General features: G+C 31.4%; 1 protein-coding gene across 3 annotated transcripts; it reads left to right on the forward strand.

The window, feature by feature from the left end:
* The first annotated feature begins 2,658 nt into the window (after positions 1 to 2,658).
* LOC124933851 (pre-mRNA-processing protein 40C) lies at positions 2,659 to 16,666 on the forward strand. Of its 3 annotated transcripts, none has more exons than XM_047474290.1 (16): positions 2,659 to 2,806; positions 3,186 to 3,445; positions 3,564 to 3,704; positions 4,585 to 5,173; positions 5,255 to 5,412; positions 6,477 to 6,514; positions 7,701 to 7,779; positions 9,891 to 10,346; positions 11,755 to 11,838; positions 12,392 to 12,532; positions 12,662 to 12,768; positions 13,777 to 13,900; positions 13,990 to 14,133; positions 14,335 to 14,481; positions 15,781 to 15,903; positions 16,200 to 16,666. In XM_047474290.1, the coding sequence occupies exons 2-16, from the start codon at positions 3,281 to 3,283 to the stop codon at positions 16,515 to 16,517; spliced, it is 2,814 nt and encodes a 937-aa protein (XP_047330246.1). In that variant the 5' UTR covers positions 2,659 to 2,806; positions 3,186 to 3,280; the 3' UTR covers positions 16,518 to 16,666. The 3 variants fall into 3 exon arrangements, with proteins under 3 accessions (XP_047330246.1, XP_047330247.1, XP_047330248.1); XM_047474291.1 differs by having other exon boundaries at positions 2,665 to 2,806; positions 3,259 to 3,445; XM_047474292.1 differs by lacking the exons at positions 2,659 to 2,806; positions 3,186 to 3,445 and having other exon boundaries at positions 3,564 to 3,744.
* Positions 16,667 to 25,930: the final 9,264 nt, after the last annotated feature.

Consider the following 25,930-nt stretch of genomic DNA (forward strand, 5'->3'; position numbering starts at 1 on the left):
AGGACGTGTTAAAATATAATTGGGATGTGCTTTGTCGAGAGATAAGAGGTCGGTAACAAAGGGTCGTGAGGTCACGAGATTAAAGATCGATTAAGATTGGTGGTTGATTTGTTGAAAAATACGAGACGTGTGAAACTGTAATTGAAATTGTTGGTTGATTTCCGAAGAATATAGATATATATATTTATGAGTGAAAAAAAGAGTTTAGTTAATTATGAAAGAAATTAATACATTTCTTCTTTATTTATTTTAATAATATATCTAAATAAATAAAACTAATAATTAAAATTTATTTAAAATAATATTACAAAATCAACCGTTTATTTATTATGTAAAAAATTTGTCAGATTTCTATATATATTTTTTTATTTTAATAATAAATTTAAATAAATAAAATTAATAATTTAAAACAATAATAACATAATAATAATTCATTCATATATATATATAAAATAAACTTTAGTAAAAAAATTAATAAATTTTAAAAATAAAATTATATTAAAATAATAAATATTTATTATATATTAAAAAATACAAATACAAATATTTATATATTATATATATATATTTAATTGTTAGCCATATAAATTATATATGCATATATAAAATTATAAATATAAGTAGTTAAAGTGTTAATAATAGAGATCATGGTTCAAATTTCGTTAGGCACAAAATTTTAAACTATTAAAAAACATTGATTATTATAATATATGTGAAATAAAAACGTTGGTTTATCGAAGTGAAGAGATTGTTAAATGTCAATGATATTGGTTTAAATTTGCGATAGAAATTGGTAGGTGGGTAAATGACATTCACAAAATTAGAGGTCGATTGGGGTGGATGGTTAAAATATGCGATGAAATTGGTGGTTGTGTAAATGACATTCACGAGACCGAAGTGAAAGTGTAAAATCACAAGATTAAAGGTCAATTGAGGTAGTTGGTTAGTTGAAGTGAGTATGCTACACATTGAGAAGTCGATTGGGGATTGATGGCCAAAGTGTGAGGGTAAGAGAGATTGGTAATGTACAAAATGAAAGTTTAGGGTCACAATATGAGATGTCCGATTATGGTGGATAAATGTGAAATGAGATGGATTGATCAGTCGAAGTGAGGATAAGTAAGTTAGGTTGTTATTATAAAATATGCGAGAAATGAATTATTTGATCGAAATGAAAATAAAGTCTCAAGATAAGAGGTCGATTGAGATTAGTGGAATAAAAAATGTGGAATGAGATAATTTTGGTTAATCGATGTAAGTAAGATCACGCTATGAGAGGTCAATTAGGGAATTGATGAATCAAAGTGAAGTTAAAAGAGATTGTTAACGTTGAAGATAGTTGATTAGACCGAAATGAAATTGTGTAGGTCACACAATATGATATATTGATTAGGATATGGATAAACGTGGAATAAGATTATTAGTTATCCGAAGTGAGAATAAAAATGTTAGGTTATATATTGTAAAATATGTGAGAAGATGATCCACGAGATAAAAGATCAATTGGGGATTGGTGACCAAAGTGAAGAGTAAAAGATATAGGTGATGTTGGAGATGATTGATTTAACCGAAGTGAAAGTTTAAGGTCACATATGAGAGGTCGATTATTGAGTGGATAAATGTAGAATGAGATGGATGATTAGACGAATTGAGGATAAAGAATGTTGGGTTGTATTATTGTAAAATATGTTAGGAGATGAGTTGGTTGACGAATTGAAAACAATGTCTCAAGATGAAAGGTCGATTGTGAATTGATGGATAAATGTGGAATGAGATAGTTAATTAGTCAAAGTGAAAGTAAGGTGATGAGATGTCAATTGAGATAGATAAATGTGGAATGAGATGTATGGTTAACCGTAATGAGGATAAGATATTGGGTTGTATATTATAAATATGTGAAAAAATGAATTGTTTGATTAGTGAAAATAAGGTCTTCAAAAGAATAAATGTCGATTGTGATTGGTGGATAAATATGGAATGAGATGATTTTGATTAGTCGAAGTGAAAGTAAGGTAAACATAAATGTCGATTGTGAAAAAAATTGATATTAGTGGTTAAAATATGCAAGAAAATTAGTTATTTGACCGAAATAAAGTTAATGTTACGAGATGAAAAATCCGATTGGAATTGATAGATAAATGTGGAATGAGATTGTTGACCAATCTAAGTACTTTAAGGTCGCGAGATGAGAGATCGATTGAACATTGATGAACTAAGTGAGGGTAAAAAAGAGATTGATAATGTTTGAGATTTTTGATTTGACCATAGTGTACACAAGATGAGATTCACTGAGAAAAAAATATGTGAGAGAATAAGTTGTTTTACCGAAATGAATAAAATGTGCAATGAGAATGTTTTATTTTTTATTTTAATATATTATTTGTGATTTATTAAAATTTTTAAATATTAAATACGTATTATTATATTTTTTTAATATATTTATTTTATTTATATTTTTATCCATTCACATCAAGAATTTTCTGGTTGGAATTAGAATTTCGATTCTAATTTCAATCCTAAAAAAATACTGTATTTATTAATTTTAATTAAATAATAAATTTATTAATATATATTTGATAGTTTAGGGATCAATTTGTTCCCCATATATAATTCAGAGAGGCTATTTGATCTTTCATCCTCTTCATTTTCTAACGAGTAACGAGTGAAGTACTTTTCGCAAACCTAGTAGACGAGCTGAACGGAACTGACCGTAGCGGAGCATCGAGGTGTTCTCCGACGCCGACTCCGACGCCGACGCCGACGCGGTCTTCATCTCTATAGTCGCCTGAAGCTCCGTGATACTACAGTAAGTTACTGCTAAAGTCTGAACAATTGTTTTGTTTTTTTATTGCTTTATCTTTGTCTTACTCAGTATATATGGTGTTCTTCTTCATTATCGAATCAATGCAAATCTGCCGGTTAATTTTGAAATCCTGGTGACTGATTACACGCTAGAGAACAGTTCGTTTATGTATGGACTAAAATGCACGATTCGATACATGATCAAAGTCTCTTAGGCCTTAGCGTTAGATTGGAAAGAAGAGGATCTCAAGAAGATAAATTTCGATCTATTTCATTTTTTTTGAGCTTTAGGATGCCTACTTTTGGTATATTACTATATCATTCTTGGGTGTTCAAACTGTCTTATCTGCTTTTCTTAGTTCATTATGAATTTGTTTATGCAGATGTGTTGATGGTATGATCAGATAGTTTATCAGAGTAATTGAACTCATCAACATCTCAAGCTTCTGTTTGCAGTTCATCTGTTAGAATACTATCAATGTCTTCAAATGTTGCATCAACTGCAGCTGTGGATGCTCCTTCAGAGAGCAGAGATGACATTCAGAATCAGTTGGGCCATGGACCTTCCCAAACAACAGTTGGTTCCAGTTCCACAACATATTCACTGTCACATAATGTGCAAGCTTCTACTAACAACAATCTGGCAAGTTCACTCATTTGCGGATCCTAATAGTTTAACATTTTATGTTTTCTTGTTATGGGTCAGCAATGATCAACCTTTTTTTTTCCCTCTTTCTATAATTGTGATGTTCTGCCTGTAGGTTGCTTTGTCAAATTCACCAAAACCGTTTCTCCATCCACCTCTTCATGGACTTTCTGCTGCTACTGGACCTTCATTCTCATACAACATTCCGAATGCTGGGATTTCTCTGCCAAGTGGACAACAATTGCAATCTAGCACAGTAAGGGTCACAACTTTTTCCAAAGAGATTCTAGTGTCAGGTAAATTATGAGTGTTAGAATTATATACTAAAGTTGGTGGTGCGATATAATGGGCACACCTGGGTTTGCAAGTTCAAGTAACTGAGTAATAAGATCTCATGCGGTTGAATGTATACTTGTTGTAGATGTTTTGTCTGACCTAATAATAGTTAAGAAACATTATGCAGAACGTTTTGTTGGGATATACCTTTTTTTTTATTATTTCTTTTGTGTTTCTCCATATCAACCTGAAAACTAGTATTTTGCTGAAGGCATCAATAAGTTACTTCCATTTGCAAGTTTTATAGGCTTATTAAAGTATACAGGTAAGAACATAAATAATACGATAATGGAATGACACCTTGAAACTATATGTGTTGCTGGTTAGGACAAGGAATAACTATTTTGTGCAACTTGCTCCTTCAGATCCTCAGTATAGTCTTTTCCGAAATAGAGTTGGCTAGGGACATTTTAACATTTTCGTGACTATTATAGTTCCCATTACTAACCTTGTGATAGCTGAAGCTTGAAGTGTATTATTTGTCTGTTTTACAGTTTTTTCATATCATCTTAGCATTGGAATTTGTGCTGAATGTTTCTTGGTCAATATTCTAGAGGATAAAGAATGACAGGAACTAACAGTGGTTTCACTGAAGTAGATACTTTATGTCTTGAAACAATTGAAGTCAATAAAACAGAGATAAGTTAAAATCACTTTATGATGGTCCTGAAAAGGACTGCAATGAGTTCATGTATGAAGAACACGTTTGGTGCTTATAATTAAAGAAATGTACACTAAAGTGCAAGCTTTGAATAAAATGAACTGTGCTCACTCCAATTTGTTTTTTTCACTTGTGGCAGAGTTCGTCAGCTGATGTTGTGCAAGAAACTTCATTTCCACTTTCATCCGTTTCTCAACCTATTTCCTCACTTGTTCATGCTACTTTGAGTTCTTCATTAGCCACGACTTCTATTCCTAAAATCGTCACAACTGGTTTCCAGAGCAATGTTGTCTCATCTTATCACATGCCACAAGGAATGGCTACAACTCCTCCAACACCTGGCCCTCCTGGGATTTCTTCTTCTATTCCATTAAAATCTAATGTGAATGTCTTGCCAACAACCATTTTCCCATCACATCCATCTTATCATCAGGCATACGCTTCCTATCCATCTATACCTCCTGTGGTAGCTCCCTCTCATGAAATTTGGTTCCCTTCCCCGCAGGGTGGTTTGCCAAGACCACCTTTGTACCCATATTCTGCTCCCTTGCCTGGTCCGTATGCTTTTCAACATCCTGGAATGTCTCTTTCTGCCTCCTTACCTGATATGCGACCTATGGGAAATACTCCTATGGGAACTTCTGGAGGAATCCCAATACCTTCGGGTGCTTCTGGGGCTCAGTTTGCTACTTTTTCAGTAATACAACAAGATATGCCTCCTGTAGCTTGTATGTCCAACAAGATTTTAAGTTGCTTGAAATATAGTTTTGATTACTTTTTCTAGTTCTGATACCAATGGCTTTCTGCAGATGAAAAACTTCTGAATAATGTAAACAAGGATGGGCCAGCAATCAGGGAAGAATTGAATGCTTGGACAGCCCACAGGACTGAAGCAGGAGTTGTGTACTACTACAATGCTTTAACTGGAGAATCTACTTATGGAAAACCTGCGGGCTTTAAAGGCGAGGTACTGATTATTGTTACATGCTATTTTTTTTATTGCTGACAAATTCATTAGAAGAAGTGGACTTCATCATCCAGTATCTGTACTTCAGCATGTCTAATAACTAACTCATCTCTCCAATTATAACAGAAATCTATATAGGATAAGAGGTGGATACTAACCCTAAGTTCCTGGGTTCGAGCCCGTCAGGCGGCAAGTTCTGCCCCTGGTTAAATGGTTAAGTGTGTTTATGGGCTACATACTTAATCCGTTGTCCCATTTTACGTTCTAAAAAAAAAATCTATATAGGAAACTGTCAAGCCAATGTTACGTTATACATTTAAAGCAAAGATACCCATTTCCTTTTTTAGACTATGTTCATATTGAGTATTCTATCTTTGATTGATTGATGTATATGATAAGAGAATTTCACCTAAGAAACAAATTCTGATCCCCCAACTAGGCATAAAAGAGAAGATTACAAAAGCTTTGGTCTGGTAACCAAAGGGAACCAATTAAAAGACCAAAACATCCATCAAAGATTCACAATAGAACAGATAAAACACTATATCCCAATCAAAACCCTTTTCAACTCAAAATAAACTAAATTTGTTGCATTGGCCAAATCCTCTCATACTTGGAAGATGCTTTAATACAACCTTGCATCTCCATTAGCCAGCTACTGTATAATGAGATTTTGACGTACACTATATTATCCATTTTAGCTTGGGAACTGCTTCAAAGCACAAAAGAGAACATTTAATATGTCCCAATTCCCCTTTTGTTGTGGTCACAAAAAAGAAAGTTGATTCATGCTCAAATAATTAATGTGAAACAAGTAATTTTATCTTCCACTTCTTGCTATCTCTATGCTCGAATTATCCTTTTAGGATTCTTTTTCTATGTTCAAATCTCCTCTTCCATCCTTTCTCAGTCTTTCAGTTAAAATTTCCTTATCTAACTTGGCAAAGAAATCTTTATTCTGGGGTCCTTGAATTCACTAGTTTCTCTCTTACTTTTGTAATTTATAACTATCGTTTGTTCTGTCAATTAGCTTGTTTTCTCACATTATGATTTGTTTGTGGCAGCCTGAAAAAGTAACTGCACAGACTACTCCAGTTTCATGGTAATTCCTTTTAACTTTCCTTTAACCAATCCTAATTTGTTGTGGTGATTATATCTGTCTTACTTTCTTTCCACATTCTATTACTCTGCAATTTTACTATGGCTGTCTCTTAATGTCCATTGCAGCAAATTCTTGGTAATTGTTTGAAAAGGATGAATTTACTTGTATTCAACGGCAACATCATAAAATGCCGAATAATATGTGTGCTTACCCTCATAGATTTCTTTTTATTTTTGAAAGGAACCCTCATAGATTTCTGAATTGTTAGAAATATCAACATGTTTATCCAAAAATGGAGTGTTGGGCTGGTGAAAAATCTAAGTTAATATTGTATGGAATTTGTTCCTTTCTCTTATTATTTCATATCTTTATTTGTGGATATTGGGAAATATGTGTCATGTATGAAGGCATAAGTAGTAAAGAAGCCAAAGTTAATTAAGCTTTATTTTTTCTCTAAGTTTGTTAGAGAGTTATTAAAATAGTTGTTAGGTTGATATTAAATAAAGAATATGTGACATTTCTCTAATTATAAATAGAAATTCCCATGTAAGAAATCTACGAGTTGAAATCATGCCTTCTCATCTATATTATATTTTGTTTCTTTCCTATTTCTATTACAAATCATGCCTTAAACCCTTAAGGTGTTACATTGGTACTGAATCCTCTGACCAGTTTTAAAATCTATGCATGATCATCAAAAGATACAAGTTAGTTGGAAGTCCCAGTATCATGCATCTTTTTAGGCTCATTTATGAAGAACTTTTGCATATTAGGTGTCAGTTTAAATGATTTTTTTTACTTATTAGTCATTTTTTTGTCTTAGAAATCAGTAATAGAACTCAAACGTTGTGTTTAGTTTCAGAATTGTTCACACACGATGTAGGATTATCATTGGGTTAGACAAAAAATGAGGACGTTTGTTGCTTATTGTTAGAATTCAAAGATAATTATATAGCAAGATATGAGAGTACATGACGAGTTTAAAAGAGAGATTGAGCCTATAGGCACATTACAAGCACACAATGACAAACTAATCTTATTACCCTGACATACACACACAAATACTTTTTTTATTTGATAAGTCTGAAGCTGAATTGTAAATTTTGCATTGTTTATATTCTTGAAGTAATACTGTGAAGCTTCCAACTGCTGATATTGATCTTTGTCCCATATTGGTTATGTTCAGGGAAAAGTTGTCCGGCACAGATTGGACCCTAGTTATCACAAATGACGGCAAGAAGTACTACCATAATACTAAAACTCAGGTGTGGTGACGAGCTTATTCATTTCTTCGTTCCCTTTTTTACACAAGATCTTCACTACTTTAGTGATAGTTGATGAGACCATTTTTAAATTTTCTCATCATCCATTTGTAAATAATTCTGCGAATTGCTTTGTTGCAAGAGTTGTTTTTCTAGTGATGGGGTTGCATTGAATTTGGTTAATTTTCCTATGTGAACCCATGACTTGGTGGTAGGATATAAAGCTTGTATATTTAGATGGAGTATCAAGGGTTTTATTCCATTCCCCTCATTTGTGTATAGAATAGAATTTGCAATTGGTGCCCTAACTACCTTTATTCTTGGGTCTTCATTGTCATCACACTAGGAAATCCTGATAAGTATAGCAGCAACAATGGAGTCATTTAATAACACACACATGGGGAGTATGACAACATATCCTAGTATTTTTTAGACAAGATTTACCCACAACACGATTATGAACAAAAATTTATGATTGTTTTAGGTCACATCATCTGTTTGTTAGCAACATTTTCAATTTTATTTACAAGCAAGGATAAGCAAGGACAGGGTCAAAGGATGTAGCTAGCCAATAAGGAAGTAGCTCAATAGGTTATTTCATGTTTTAAATAAAAAACTATCCATTAGTTTCCAATTTGATTGAATATCCATAGCTAGATTATAAATAAAATTTGATGATTGTTTTAAGTTACTTCATCTGTTTGTTAGCAACATTTTCAACTTTATTTTTATTTACAAAAGACAACAATAAGGAAGGCCAGGGTCAAAGGATGTAGCTAGCCAATAAGGAAGTAGCTCAATAGGTTATTTCATGTTTTAAATATAAAACTACCAGTTTTCGATTTGATTGAATTACCCATAACTAGATTATGAATAAAATTTGATGTTTGTTTTTAGTCACTAAATCTGTTTGTTAGCAACAACTTCAGTTTTATTTTTATTTACAAAGGACAACAATAAGGAAGGCCAGGGTCAAAGGATGTAGCTAGACAATGAGGAGGTAGATCAATAGGTTATTATACGTTTTAAATAAAAGACTACCCATTAGTTACCTTTTGTTAAGAAATGTAGAAAATAGATCCTGTATTTTCTTATACGTTCCCAATGCGTGTCATGGCGTATCAAGTCTGTCCAGGAGGCATCTATGCAATGGACTTCACATCACTATCACAGTTGTTTGTAATATGCATGATTGCTATATTTTTTTCTTCCAAGTTGACTTCTCCTATGGCTATCTACTATATATACCTGATGTGAAGGACTATTTTCAGATTGTCATATGCCAAAAGTGCTATAATTGTTTTGCATAAGTGTGTGTGGTTCCTTGAAATCACAAATGGACAGCATAGCTTATACAAACTAGCAATCACTGAATCAAATTTTCTATGGAGATCAATGGTAATTCATTTACTGCTTGAAAAAGTATTTTCAGTTCTTAGTGGAAAATAGGACAGTGCATCCTTTTTCTGCCTACCTGTTGAATGCTTAAAACTGTCTTACAGAGTGATCGGCACCCCACAACCTTTTGTACCCATAATAAACTTTGTACTGAATGTTTTATATCAAGTGTGAATGTAAGACTGAAAAATTTAACTAAAGACATTCAACACAAACCTTGTAAGAAATGGAACACAGCTTGATATTGAAGTCACACAAGAAAGTTCGTATGGTGCGAGACTATAACACTCTTAGAGATGTTATAAAGTTGAGTTACGTATTAAAAATAAACCTGAACCTGAAACTCTAAATTATGTGGACTGTTTGTAGTTATAATAGAAATAAACCTGAAACTGTCTCTTCTTTGAATGGTTTCATGTTTGCTTTCTGGTCATTGTTGAGAATGATCTGACTGTGGGTTAGGACTTCGTATCCTCAGCTCCTTGGAAATGATATATTAGGATGGTCACATATAATAGTTTTCCATAGTTAAACTTATTGGAATTGGGTGACAATAAAGCATACAACCTAAAGGCTGGCTGAACAATTATAGTAATTAAGGATCCTGTAAAGATTTAATCTTTATAGTATTATGCACTGCTTGACTTTATTTTAATTTCTAGGAAATTCTTTATGTCATTTTGATGATTCATCATCTACCTTGATTGCTTGAACAGTTGAGCAGCTGGCAGATTCCACATGAGTTGACAGAGTTGAGTAGAAAGCAGGCTGGTGATATTGTGATGGAAGAGTCTATCTCCTTGCCAAATAATAGTGTAGTAACAGATAAGGAATCTCCAGTTAGTTTGAACGCTCCTGCTATTCATTCAGGTGGTCGTGATGCCACAAGTCTCAGAAGTCCCAGCGTATCAGCATCGTCTGCATTGGATTTGATCAAGAGGAAGTTACAAGACTCTGTAGTCCCAGCTTCTTCCTCACCTGTTTTGCCTATGTCAGGATCAGTGAGTTCTGAAACAAATGGCTTAAAAGCTTCTGAGACTGCAAGTAAAGGCCATTTAAGTGATAATAACAAGGAAAAGCATGGTGATGAAGGCAATATATCTGAATCGTCGTCAGATTCTGAGGACAATGAAAGTGGACCAACAAAGGAGGAATCCTTCATTCAATTCAAAGTAAGTAACATCTCAAGTTTCTTCACCATCTATCATCTTAGTATGTTGTGAAGAATCTGTTTTTTTATTTGACATGTTTAATAATAAACAACTTGGCTATGCTTATCATAAGAGATAAAATAGTATTCAATTTTATTCCCCAGATTTAGCAAATTGGACCTCCTGTTTTTTAAAAAGGGATTAAATTGATATGCAGCAATAAGAAACAAACATTTTCATAACATTTTATGTTGGAGGAAAGAGAACATTTGTATGCTAATATGGCTTATAGTTATAGACCAGCTATAAAAAATTAAGATACCATATAATTTTACTTTTCTTTCACACTAGATAGTCCAGAAGCCACGATCATTTGCTATTTTTCTGATTACCGCTCTCACTGGCATGATTATTTCTTTTTTGTTTGTTTGGGAAAAGACGGTCTTTAATTAAAAATCATCCCATTTGACTGAGTATTAAATCTTTCTTCCTCCCTGATTCTCAACGTGGCTGACATGATTGAAAACGCTCTCACTGACATGATTGCAGGTACTTAAAGTTTTGATCCACCATTTTGATGTCTCCTTAATGCGATTATCGGATCAAAACTTGGGTCAACTATTGTTGGAACTCAATACTGAATCTAGTGCACTTCTTTTCTTTTACCTGATAAGTAAGGATATGTTCAGGATGCTTAGTTGACATTAGGCAAAAGAAACAGGATAGACAAGCTGGCCTTATCTGGAAACACAAAAACCATATAGCCCATAGAACTTGATTACAGAGGTCAATAATAAATGTTGCAAAAACCATACCAATTCAACATGGCCTTAGTTATTTAATGGACCAGGTCACGTGTTGGAAGACTTGGGGTTGACATTCTTTGTTTTATTTTTTATTTTTTTTCTGTCAAATCAGACTTGGTGTTGACACTCTTTGTTGAAAAATCTCTTCTGATTTATGGTTGACAAAGACGAAAACACATTCTATTTCATTTGTAGAGAAAACTAGATGATATGAAAACATGTAAATTCCACTCTTCTTGTTTGTTCTCCTTGTCATGGATATATGTCCTTTCTCTTATTCAAAGGTCCGAAGGCACTTTAAATGATGATGTCTCAATTTGCATGAAAATAAGATTTCTTCTACCTGTACTATGTTTGAGATCCTATCTGATGATGAAGTACGTACAACCATATTCTGCAATTGCCTAAAAACTATTCAATAACTGAATTGTTGATTCATTTTCTTATATCTGTTTCTGACATCTATGTCTTTTGCACTTACTATACAATGAATCATAGACTTATTATCATTATGCTTTGACTGGGCTATTTTATTATGCCTCTATTCTTTTTCATGGTTGTAGTTTAGATTGTTAGGAGCCAATACCAATATGCATTGATTTTGTGTCTACATGATTGTTTAGGAAATGCTGAAGGAACGAGGTGTGGCACCATTCTCTAAATGGGAGAAGGAATTGCCAAAGATAGTCTTTGATCCACGCTTCAAGGTTTGAGAATTTTACCATAGTGCATTAACCCTAATACCCTTTCCCCTTGTATCAATATATTAGAGGTAAAGAATAGGATTTGGGGTTTGATGTGAATGAATAGTGAAATGTATGTATTCTTATCTCGCCGTCTCTCGAGGTTTCACCCTCTTTTCTGATTTCTCATTCCTTTCTTATGTGTAAACCCTAATTTCTATCCTCCATTTGTACTATCAATATTACACCTATTACAAAAGCTACTTGATTGTCTTTGGTTATTCCTGCATAATATGTTTTGATGGGTTTGAGGAGCCTCTAAGTTCTTTATTATGCACACATGTAGTGCATGTGTTAATACCAATATCGCTCTTTGAAAAAGTGTTTATGGCTAATAAGGGCAATGATGTCTGCATGTATTTTTGGAAAATAAAATAAAATTGGGCTTCAAGCGTATGGATATACAAAAGACAACTTCCTTTATAATAGCATAACACAAGTAGTATAGATGTAGATATAATTTAGTAAAATTATTGACCTTCTTGTTAGTTTATTTTGAAAAGCATCCTTGTTTCAGGCAATACCAAATTACAATACCCGGAGAACACTTTTTGAACATTATGTTCGTACGCGTGCTGAAGAAGAAAGGAAGGAGAAAAGAGCTGCTCAAAAGGCTGCAATAGACGGGTTCAAGCAGTTATTGGAGGAAGCTAAAGAGGTTTAGAATCATCTTTCTCTTCATCACCTACACAATGTTCTATTGTCCTATTGAAATCCCCTTGTCTAAAACTGACCTTTGAAATTGTCAAACTGGAAACCTCATTGTGTTTATTTCTCTGCTTTTCAGGATATTGATCTGAACACAAATTATCAAATGTTCAGAAAGAAGTGGGGCAACGATCCACGATTTGAGACATTAGATCGCAAAGATCGAGAATCGTTGCTGAATGAAAGGTATAAAAATGCACCAAGGAAACCATGTAGCTTGAAATATTGCCTTTTCTTCTATATGGGCAAGGAAAGGTGCAATCAGACTCTGATATAGTATAACACTTAAAATTGTTGAGACAGGCATATCTTGGTATAGCTTGACAGGAGACCAACCTAATAAATATAGGATATTCTATAGAAAGAGACGTAATTTTTGTCTTAGACATAACTACAAATAAAATCTGTTGACTTTTTTTGGTTAACCAACCAAAGGCAGATATGGAGAAGTTTACACAATGTTTCCAAGTGCAGGGTCACCTTGGATAGTTTGGTGAACTTGCTCTTATGTGAATGACTGTTATATAAATATATTTTAAAGAGGTCAACTTTTTCATTAGAATAAATGAAAATGTAAGAAGCGTTAAAGCATTACTAAGTGAAGGGAGAAGAGAAACAAAAACAAGGAAATTACTGTGTTATAATATGAACACTGTTACCAGAATTTGTGAACACTGATCTTTATCCATTATCAAGTCTACCATATAGTATACTTATTGATAACTTTATGGTGTCGTGAAATGTGTAGTAGATTTTACATTGATGTTCTAAATGTTGCTTTGTTCTGGTAGTTTTACTAACTTAGAGCTTGTTTAATGTTTTTTTTGAAATAATTTTTTTCTGAAATTCTTGTTTGATGCATAGTAGATTATTTGGGTTAAACTAAACATTTTTTGTATTTAACATTTTCAAATAATCCCTCATCAAACAAGGCCTTATAGTGATTTTGTGACCTATGTTTCTGAAATTCTTAGTGATGGCTCTTGTGTAATGGAAGGGCACATTTAGAAATGAATATCAAATCGAGCAGAGTTGTTTTGAAATAATGCTTCATATATATCAATATTCAGAAGTATAAAGTCCTATTACCTTCAATTCATCTCTTAGTCAATGCATTTTGTTTTTCTTTCTTTTCTTTTTTGGGCTTGAACCCTCTTACCACGACTATCTCATCTCAAGTCACATTGTTCGCAGGGTCCTATCTTTAAGGAAAGCTGCTGAACAAAAGGCTATAGCACTGCGTGCTGCTGTCTCATTTGATTTCAAAGCTATGCTTAAGGAGAAAGGAGATATCATTACAAATTCTCGCTGGTCTAAGGCATACAACTTTTAAAACTTTATTTTACGCCTTCATAGTTCATACTGTACTTTCTTCCTTTTTCTGACATTTTGTTTTTGGTTTGTTAGGTGAAAGATGACCTCAAGGATGATCCCAGATGCAAATCTGTTAAACGTGAGGATAGGGAAATTTTATTTAATGAATTCTTATCTGAATTGAAGGCTGCTGAAGAAGAAGTGTCACGGGCATCAAAGGCCAAATATGAAGAACATGTAGGATAAAGTGAATGTTATCAATTTATGATTAGTTAGACCGGCTGAGTCCTCATGACTTGCACCTGGCCAGTTGAGAATGATAGTCTTATACCAAACTTTTAATGCAGCTAGTAAAAATTAACTATGTGCATTACAAGTGATATTTTACATAATTATGAAATGGATATTTAAGAGGGTGAATTTTATTTTGAACATTAGGAGAAACTGAAGGAACGAGAGCGAGAGACGCGGAAGCGTAAAGAAAGAGAGGAGCAGGAAGTTGAAAGGGTGAGATCTAAAGCTCGCAGAAAAGAAGCTGTTGAATCTTATCAAGCTCTACTGGTAGAAACATTAAAGGACCCTAAGGTACCATTTTTTCACCTTTGAACTCCCAATTTCTTTCTCTTTAGGTTACATTTGGTCCAATTCTAAATTCTTTGTTTGTTTCATGACTTAACACAGGGAAGTAGAATTTTAATTTTAACTCTATCCTTCCTACTTCAAAATTGCAATTCTATCAATTCTCCAATCATAATAATTGAATTGTAAATTAGTTCCAATTCTTATAAAATTGGAATTATAATTCTAATTCCATTACATAAGAATGGTATTGGTGTATCTCACTCAGACTTTAGGAGAATTAGCCCAACAACATACATTAATCATTGACATTGTTTTGATTTAACTCATAGTACACAATATCTGTGATTTTTGTTTCTTGTGCTAATTCTTGACCTCTTGGGAAGCGCAATTCTGCTGGTGCTTGAAATTGATATTGTACTTTGTTTTCATCCAAAATGTTAGCTTAGTGTTGAGTGTATTATTTGCCAATCTTCTTTGGGTATGGTTCTCTGGTCTAGCTAAAGTTAAGCTGCTTGCTACTTTTGCATCAATATCTTCTATACAACAGGATAACTATTACATTTAAGAGCTATCTTCCAATAGGAAATTTCACGAGTTATTAGGCTTTTTGAATTCGAGACTGTCGGAATATAAGGTAAATAATATTATTAAAATATGAAATTTCATTATATTTTTATGAATTATTTTGGTTTAGTTACCCTGTTCTTATCTTGATGGAACCAATAAGGAAAGTCATTGAGTTTTTATATAATTAGTCCCCAATCATTAAGACATTTCTTAGTTTTGAAGTAGGATGATGCTGCCTTGGCGGCTGTTATTGCTGCTTACTGCAATTTCTAGTTCAGAATTCAGTTATCTTGATAAACTGAAAATTAAGTGTTAATGCTTAATAAATCAAATGAAAAAATATATTTTTTTAGTACTTTTATGTAAGTTGATTTGATTAATTGTGGAATTAATGCTGGTAAAATATTTAAAGACTATTTTACCTTTACAACGACTTGATTGGATAAATTTTCAAGGTTAAAGTTATTTTTTGGACGATCTTAGTAGATTACCGAATTAAATCATTCATAGCTTACCGAATTAAGCCAGCTGAATCAAATAATTAAGTGATTTTAGGTAATAATTATTAAATGAATTTAATTCAAGTACAAAATAATTTAGATGAAGTGATAAGCTAAGTTATCATAATTCATACATAGCTTGATTGTAAACTAGATTTTTATGTTAGTTTAAGTTGTCCAACATGGACTGGTTTGAATTGCTAGTAATTTTTGCTTGTGTGCTGTTTGATTTTAGGCCACTTGGACAGAATCAAAACCCAAACTAGACAAAGATCCACAAGGACGTTCATCAAATCCATATTTAGACTCGTCTGATCTGGAGAAACTTTTCCGTGAACATGTGAAGGTACTTCATGAGGTAATACGTTTTCCTTCTAATCTCTTAAAATACATTCTTTGTCAAGCCGAATTCTCTTTTGCAAATCTAGGCCTTATTGAAAAATTGTATTTTATCAAAACTACAAGTGATTTTGTTTGCTTTGCATTAAAAAATGAAACATTTTTATGTGCAAAGTCGATAAAAAGTGATTTTTTTTTTTTAATTACGCTACCAAAAATGTTCAATAACAATTTTTGCCAAAAGACTAGCTCAAGTGATAAAAGACTGGCTATAGTTTATTTAACAACTATCCTTTTATTGTTGTATTACCACAGCGGTGTATGAATGACTTTAGGGCACTTTTAGCGGAGACTCTAACAGTTGAAGCAGGCAGTCGAGTGAGTGAAGATGGAAAGACGGTTTTGAATTCATGGTCAACAGCTAAACGGATTATGAAAAGCGATCCAAGGTATGTAAAGATGGCAAGGAAAGATAGGGAATTGTTGTGGCAAAAACACGTAGAAGATATAAATAGGAGGAAAAAGTCGGGTCCAGATGAAGAGGAAGAGAAGAACGGTGGATCCGAACCTAAAGGAAGATCCCTTGATAGCGGAAAAAGTATCTCGGGTAGGAGAATTCAGCAGCGGAGTTGACATTTTTCAATTCCTAACTGGATAATTAATACTCTTAATATTCTTGTAGAATTTGACAGCATAACCTATTTTCCTTTTATCTGGATGTCTTGATATGTCATTATGAAGCTTTTAATTAACATTTGCTAATCATATCATTAGGAGTCTCTGATCTTGTTTGTAGATGTAATTATATAATCTCCCCAAGATTAAATATTTTCATTGCAACTCTTGGAATTTTAGTATGGTTATGTTTGAAAAAAATTGACTATAAATAACTCCACTCAAGTCAAAAAGATGCCTTTAAGCTATTGTTTCAATTAATTTTATTTATAACTTATTAAATTTAATTATTTACAAAAAAACAAGTGTTTATTATTAATATTTTTTATTTATAAAAAATAATTCACTGTTATTAACACTTTCTTTATTATAATATATACTTTTTAATATTTAATTTTTTTATTTTAATTTTGTAAAATTAAAAATATTAAAATATCTAAATATTAAAAAAAAAATTTGGTTTTCAAATAATTCGATAATTTTTTAACCACACATAGTAACAAGAGTGCGGATGACGGAACGGAAAGACCTAGTGGTCAAAAAGTAGTTAATTTATCGGAATCAAAGGTAAAAATCCGAAGGATGGGACTTTCTTTACTACAATTAAGAATTGTTTTCCTCTACTTGATGCGTCAAAAACCAAATCACAAACTTCCAATAAAAAACGAGCAGTTCGAATATGATTCAAATTTTACCTGAACCGGAAGGGAAGGATTTTTTTCTTTCAAAAATGTATTTTTATCCTGAATCATGTGTCTTTCTCGTAAGACTGAGAAAATAATCAAATCGCACCATCTCATTCGGTCCGAATGTTACATGAAGAACATCCTCGATTTTCTTCTTTTTGTGAAATAACCGAAATGAGCGAATTTTTTACCATAAAAGAAATCCCTCCCTTTTTTTATAAAAAATGAAATTGACCTTTTTCAACGCATTTCTTTAAACAAAGACTCCGTTTTTTCTTCTTTCTGGATGGTAAATATTTCTCAGATATCTTTTAGGCAGCGGAATTCATCCTTCTAAAAAAAATGTCTTATATGTCACTTTGGTATTGTAGATTCAATTTTTCCGTTAGGACTTTAAAAATGAATCGTATAATCGTGTTATTATTCAGTCTTTTCGGCTATGACTTTTAAAAGTGTACTATATGTCATTTTGTATTGTAAATTCATAGTCTTTTCAGTTAGGACTCTAAGGGTGACTCATGTAATTGTGCTTATTCATTCACTGTCTTTCTTTTAAAATTTTAAAAGTGTCTCATATGTCACTTTTTAAATAAAATGACTCATATGTAGATTTCAAGAGGATAACACTTTGTTTCTATCATTAGGTGAAACCCTAATTCTAAAATTAGGTCAAACCCTAATAGCATTTGACACTCAAAATTGTAGCCACACAAATGTTATCAGTCTAACTTATGTGACCACTATAATTTTCAATTGGACATTGGACTTTCACTCATCATAACTCCCATTTTAATTTATTCAAGTATTTTTAATGAAAAAAAATGGAAACTTTTGATTTATTAGTTAAAACTCTTTCACTTTTACATATATGTTATTTTTTTTATTATTGAAAAATATATAATTCATAATAATATTAAAAAAATAAAACACTACAAATATGTTTCGCAACAAGTTATTAACTCTATTTAACAAAAATAAAATAAAACACCTTTATTTTTTAACATTGAATATGAAGATGAAGCTCAACCATAAGGATAACTTAACTAACTTTTGAATCTACATACAAATTTAGAATACACTATATATTTAAATAAAATACCATCAAAATTCATACCAAATATTAGAAAGAAAGGGTGTTTTAATTGTAAATATCATTATTGATTTTTTAATATCACATTTGTAATAAAAAAAAGTTAATTCAACAAAGTTAAAAATATTACAATATAAAATTAGATAAATGCTAGAAAACATTATAACTAAATATTATCTCTTCGTATCATCATATTAAAAAAACAAAAAATAGTAAAAATCAAAATGACCTCTCATATTTTTATGGGCAAATTATTTGGGTCCCTCAAATTATTTTCATCGCTTACTTTTAACCCTTAAACTATTTTTGAAAATAAATCGCCCCTTAAACTTTCTAAAAGGGTCACTCTGTCAATTATTTCGTTAAACATAACGGTTTTAACTAAAAGTCCTCCAACAATTATGATACTTTACTTTTGGCCCTTCAACTATTTTGATAATTAATTTTTAACCCTTAAATTATTTCTCCCCAAATCTATCAACATATTCAATCTTGACTATTTTTTATTTTGTTTTATGACCAAATTTAAAAATAATTTGTTATATTGTAATCTATCAATATTTTTTTTTTTTGACAATTATAATAGAGTTTTAAACAATTGCAAATTCCTATTTTTTTTATTTTTTTTTGCTTTATACAATAAGATAAAAATTGTGAATGTGATTAAACAATTGCAACATCAATATCAGACAAATAATATTCATTAAAAAGTACTAAAAACATTTATAATCATCTTTTACATACTGTAGTTAAAAATAAAAAAAATTACAGTTAAAAGCATAAAAAACAGTAAGATTACAATTAAGAAAACAAAACATTACAGTTAATACTAAGCCCTAAAATATTGATTTTCTCATCATCATCTGCTTCATTCTTTGCTTCATCCTCTGCTTTTGGCTAGTCACTACAGTTAAAAAAAAGACTATAGTTAAAAAGACAAAAGATCTACCATATAATGTAAATACATTCAATCAATCAAATAAATCTACTTACATATTGGTTCTCTGCCTTTTTAATGCTCATCATTCCTCCTTTTACATTTTACAAGTTTTAGCATTGTGGCCTGAATTTCCACACTTCATACAGTGGATGACCACATACCTCAACTTTTTTCCATAGTCTTTTCTCTTGTCTGGTTCTTTTCTTCTTGCTTTCTTGGGTCTTCCTGGTTGAACCACACAAACGAAGGATCCAACTGCAATCCTAATGATGAAGTTGACCATATATCTTTACCGTTGATTGGGTATAAGACGTGATGGTAATAATGATGAATAATTCTTTTATGTAACATTTGTCAACACATTCATGCACTTTTAAGCCATGTTGCTTTAAAGCAACTATAGCATGATAACATGGTAATCCTCATAGTTCCCACAATCCACAACTACATATTTTTTTCATAACATCAACAGCAAACTGATGTCCATTAGGCCTCCTAACCTGGTAGCTGTCCACACTATTATAAATTAACCTCCACTTAAAATATTTTTTTATCATTTTCTCTATAATTTTCCTAATTAATGGTCTAGTAGGGTGAGGATACTTAGACATGCTATCTTTTCTTCTCTGCATTTTTCCATTAAAAATTCTCTAATACCTTCCATTAAAGAAAGGATCGGTTTATCCCTCATCTCAAGTATATGAGAATTGAAAGACTCACATAAATTGTTTGTCAGCATATCACATTTAGTATCAAGTTTAAAGAAAGCCTTACACCAATGTGATGGATGAGGGGCATCAGTCACCCACTTCAATTTTGCTTCATCATAATTTTTAAGAGATTCCATTGCCTTGTTGTGTACATCCATATTCGAACTTCCAGCAATTGTCCATAACATTTGTTTTAACACCTTCCCTAGATGTTTTTTTTAAATCTCTATACAAATATTGAACACAAAATCTATGTCCAGCATTTGGTAATACCTCGGATAAGGCTCTGCTCAGTCCCTAATTTCATTTTCAAGTGTATTAGTATATTTACATAAAATAATAATATAACCTTAAAATATTAGTTTCTTACCTTTTGTTGATCTAATATGAACGTATACTGGAAAGAGTTAATTATTTTTAGATCCTTTGCTAGAAGCTCCATAAACAATTTCCATTGAACGATTGCCTCTCGCTCCACAACAGCCCAAGCTATTGGCCACCATCCATTGTTAGGATCAACCCCAATTACAGTCAACAATTGGCTTAGATATGGACCCTTTATATGACATCCATCCAATCCTATGATGGGATGACAATATCTAAATCCCTCCTTCAATGGGCCTAAACAACAATATAGGCGCATGAATATATATGCAGTTTCCATTTTCATTTCGGAAAGGAGTGACTCAACCTCCATAGTTGAGTTTGGGTGAGTTCGCTTAATAAAGATAAATATATAGCAGAAATTAGGTACAAATGAGATAACTATAGCTAATACATGGAGCAATATATTTAAAAATAATATATCTTAAGAAATAAAACTAAGAACTAGGTATACAACAACAAATATTTACCATATACTCGATTGGAACTAAAATCGCAATTTCTAGGTCTAATCATCCAAGTCATTGCTCTGATACTATGAACTTTATCTTCTGTCTCTCTTTATCCCTCTAGAAGACCCTTCTCTCGCATCGCAACTTAGGGTTTCTCTACTTCTCTAGCAGACCCTTCTTCTACAAATTTATGAAAAAGAAGAAAGATGATATTAGGTAGGTAGGTTGTCGTAGAGAATATGTAAAGTCAAGAATGATGGTTGAAAATGAAGAGTCGTTATGATAATTGAAAATGAGAGTTGTAATTAGAGATGTTATGATATAACGGAAAAATTGACAGAAGGGTCTTTAGTGACCCTTTCTGATAGTTTGAGGGACATTGATGACCTTTCAGAAAGTTTAAGGGGTAATTTATTTTAAAAAATAATTTGAGTGCTAAAGGTAAGCGATGAAAATAATTTGAGCCCTATTTTTATTAGATATTAGTTTTAAAAAATTATCCAATATGATTAAAGTTGATATCTATACTAATTTTTATCTATATATATAAAAAAAAAACTAATTACAATTATTATAAAATAATATTCAAATTATTATATAACTTATTTTTCTGAATTAAAATTTTATAAGATTATTATTTATTTGATGATATGTTTTAATATTTAAGTAAATGTTTCTTTTAACTATAAATACTAAAATTATTATAAAATAAAGTAAATATTAAATTAACCATCAAATTTCAACTTCGGTGATTTACGTTATATAAAACATTATTTAAAAATATATTGAACCTTTTGAAATTAATTATAAAGATAACTAATTTGAACTTAAATTTAAATAATTTTTTAGACATGAAATAATCGAATTATATTTTGATTTTTAGAAATTTGTATTTAAATTAATTAAAATAATTAATTTAAAATATTATTTATTTAATACATACTCGCCAATTAGTTTGTTTTTAAATTAATAAAAAGGTATACGTATACAACGTATTTTTAACTAGAGTTTCGTATGGTTTATAGTTTGGTTATACTCGAGAAAGGGTTTTCGCGCTTCATTCTTCGTACCCGTTTTAAAAACGGTTTCCACTTTATAAAAATATTGGTTTTTGAAAGTTGGTTGTATAACGTTTATTTAAACAAATTATTCTTCCGGAAACAATATTTAAATACTAATACATGTTGCTGATGACGTTGATTAGGGAATGTACCTAAAGAATATCAATTTTAAAGGATTAAAGTTTAAAAATAAATCCCAAACGATCCCTTATCAAAATATATTTTAGAAAATATTCCCAGAAAATTTTTAAATCACTTTTCTAAGTCAATCCTTCCTCGCTTATAAAATGATTCTTTGTATGCGCGAGCTGAAATTGAGATAAAAATTTTCATCCTGAACATTGCTGTTATATCACTTTCAAATCAAAATGTCATGTCTTCAGGTATTTTATTGAGATTTTTAGAAATAGGTTTGGGATCTCAAAATTATAAAAATTATTTTGGAAATTTAAAGTGCAATCAAACAGACCATAGGACCGGTGTCCTCATTCCTGGGTGCGCTTTTATTGGTTAGGGCTAAAATCCTCAATCTCGGGGTCGGAATCCCCTCGATCATGGTTTAAGATTCTCGGTTAGGGTATTAATGCCTCCCGGTCTTGAGGCTAGGATCCTCGGTCGAGTGTGTAACAACCAATTTAAATAATTTGTTATTATTATATGTCACATTTTTATATTAATGAGTGCGGAATTAATTATTATACAAAAAATTATTTATCTTTTTAACTCTATTTTATATTTTTTAATAAATATTATATGTATAATTCTATTTGTATCGATTATTTTATGATCTATATAATTATATATATAACACAACCTATTTAAATAAATAAATATATATTTAACATTTGTCACATTTTTATATTAATATTTTTTAATTTTCTCCATATTTATTAGATACATTATTATTTTAACTATTTTTTTAATTTGTATATTTTTTTATTCAAAATATAATTTTTTTTTATAAATAGTATATCAACAATTTTATTTGGGTTAATTATTTTATAATATATAATTATATATTATATATGGATATTTTTTAAAATTATATATATATTAAAATTAATTTGCTACATATTAAATAAAATAAATTATTCTTTTTTTATTATTTGTTTAAAAATATAGTTATATCTTAATAATAAAAACGAAATGTTATTTTTAAATTTTATAAAAAAAAATTCATAATTTTGAAATTTTATTAATATAAAAATATGCAGCATGTATACACAAAATTATAAATAAAACTTATTAATCACAAATGATTTAAGGGTTAAAGTGTTCCTCTTCCATATTCGAGACTAAAATTTGAATCCTTGCAAATACAAATTTAAGTGAATTATATGTGTGGATAAGAGGTTAGTTGTGGCTGGTTTGTCGATGGATAATAGGTCGGTAACAAAAGATCGTGATGTCACGAGATTAAAGGTCAATTGAGATAGTGATTGGTTTGTCGAGGGATAATAGACGTGTGAAAGTGTGATTGAAATATGGTTTGCCGATAGGTAAGAACTCGGTAACAAAAGATTGTGAAGTCACGAGATTAGAGGTCGATTGAGATTTGGCGGTAGTTTGTCGAGGGATAAGAGAAACATGTGAAAGTAATGTAGGTCAATTGGAATGGTGGTGATCCCCTGCTTAAACTCAATGCGCTTCCAAATTGAATTGAACCCGTGACCTTTTGATCTTTTAAGCCGACTCTTACCACTAGGCTACCTTGGTGGGGTGGGTGGTTGAGGAATAAGAGGTTGGTAACAAAGTATTGTAAGTTCACAAGATTAGAGGTCTCAATTGTGATTGGTGGTTAAAAAAATATAAAAAGCTCGAGGCTAGTGAGAAATACATCGAAGGGGATGGGATTAATGTCTACAAGCGAAACTGAGAATGATAGTAACCCAACCTAGTACGTGAATTATTTCACGTATTGTAGGTTTATATGGGTAAGAACAAGTCATTTGTCAGTTTGTGAGACACTATCCCAAATATTTATGAGTACTGTAGTGGAAGAGGATGAGTCTAAACTCTTAATGAATCTATAGCTCATGCGTGAGTGGTGTGTTTAACTGCAATACACACTTGATAGATTTCACCTATGTGAGAATAGAGGTGGGGCCGCTTCTATGAAAGTTAGACAGCCTTTCTAGAGCTCTCACGAGATGCAGGATCGACGCAAGGTCAAAATGTGTCACACCGCGACGGATAACTTTGGAAGAGAAATTAATGTGACAAATAAGTCCACTGATTCACGTCTGAAATGAGGTTCATAGAGGTTCTAATCTCACCGACATTTTTGTAAGTTTTTACTTATTTTTTCTAAGTACTATTTCATAGTCCAAAAGACACTAGTACTGATGCATTAATTTTTTGCGCTCTTGAGAAAAATGTAATAATTTTGAAATATGTGTGGATTGCTGGATAAATATTAATAATAGTTATTTCTAAATTATTATTTTAATTTAATCATCTTTAAATTATGAAATTAATTTACAACGTTCAAATTAAAGATTTTTGTATATTAACAGCCAAAATCAAATCTTTAATTACCGTTACTAGTCTCTTAATTTGTGAAATTGATTTTGAATTAATTGTGATCAATTAAGATATTTAATTACTGTTACTAATCTCTTAATTTGTGTGATTGATTTGTAATAATTGTAATCAATTATTGAAAACGTTTTGTCAGTATATTTTTATATATCTATATATACTAGAGGTAGAAAAAGATTACAGATATATATTTTTAAAAAGACCAATCCACATTCTCGAGAGCATCCAAAGTTATTATCCTTTGAGTCTCGTTAAGCAGATTGCGGCATTAACGGGAAGAGTTATTGAATCCTGAGAGGGAGCGTCACTAACATCCTACCGTAACGAGTAATCTACTCGAGGAGGCGAAATCTCTCTAAGGACAGTGCCCAACACGCCTCAACTTTATCTCGATAAGTTTTCATACATGTTCATTTAGTTACAATCGTTTGTGAAACTTTATTTTCCTGTCGTATCCATACATATCTACTTTTTCTAACAATTTTTCAAAATCTATCTCTAAGATTGTTAGAAAAAAGTAGATTTGTATGGATACGATAGGAAAAATAAAGTTCCACAAACGATTGTAACTAAATGAACATGTATGAAAAATTTATCGAGATAAAGTTGAGGCGTGTTGGGCACTGTCCTTAGAGAGATTTTGCCTCCTCGAGTAGATTACTCGTTGTGGTAGGATGTTAGTGACGCTCCCTCTTAGGATTCAACAATTCTTCCCGTTAATGCCGCAATCTGCTTAACGAGGCTCAAAAGATAATAGTTTTGAATGCTCTCGAGAATGTGGATTGTTCTTTTTAAAAAACTATATTTGTAATCTTTTTCTACCTCTAATATATATAGATATATAAAAATATACTGACAAAACATTTTCAATAATTGATTACAATTATTGCAAATTAATCACACAAATTAAGAGATTAGTAACGTTAATTAAATTAAGAGACTTGTGAAAGTGTGATTGAGATATGGTTTGCCGATAGATAAGAGATCGGTAACAAAAGATTGTGAAGTCACGAGATTAGAGGTCGATTGAGATTTGGCGGTGGTTTGCCGAGGGATAAGAGAAACATGTGAAAGTAATGTAGGTCAATTAGAATTGGTGGTGATCCCCGCTTAAACTCAACGCGCTTCCAGGTTGAATTGAACCCGTGACCTTTTATCTCTTAAGCCGACTCTTATCACTAAGCTACATTGGTGGGGTGGGTGGTTGAGGAATAAGAGGTCGGTAACAAAGTATTGTAAGTTCACAAGATTAGAGGTCTCTATTGTGATTGGTGGTTAAAAAAATATAAAAAAAGACCTATCACAGACATTTATATATATTCTCCTTACGAATCTTCCTCTCTTTTTGAGGGACAGAGTCATTCTCGATCCAAAACATTTTACAAATTTTATCTACAGTTTTATCCTTCGTCATGTCAACTACTTAAAATATGTTATAATTAAAAGCATAAAAATCTTATATTTGAGTCAAACGAAAGTATTCCTAATGTCTCAATACCAGGTTGAA

The sequence above is a fragment of the Impatiens glandulifera genome, chromosome 4, assembly GCF_907164915.1.
Source record: "Impatiens glandulifera chromosome 4, dImpGla2.1, whole genome shotgun sequence".
NCBI classification, from domain to species: Eukaryota; Viridiplantae; Streptophyta; class Magnoliopsida; order Ericales; family Balsaminaceae; genus Impatiens; species Impatiens glandulifera.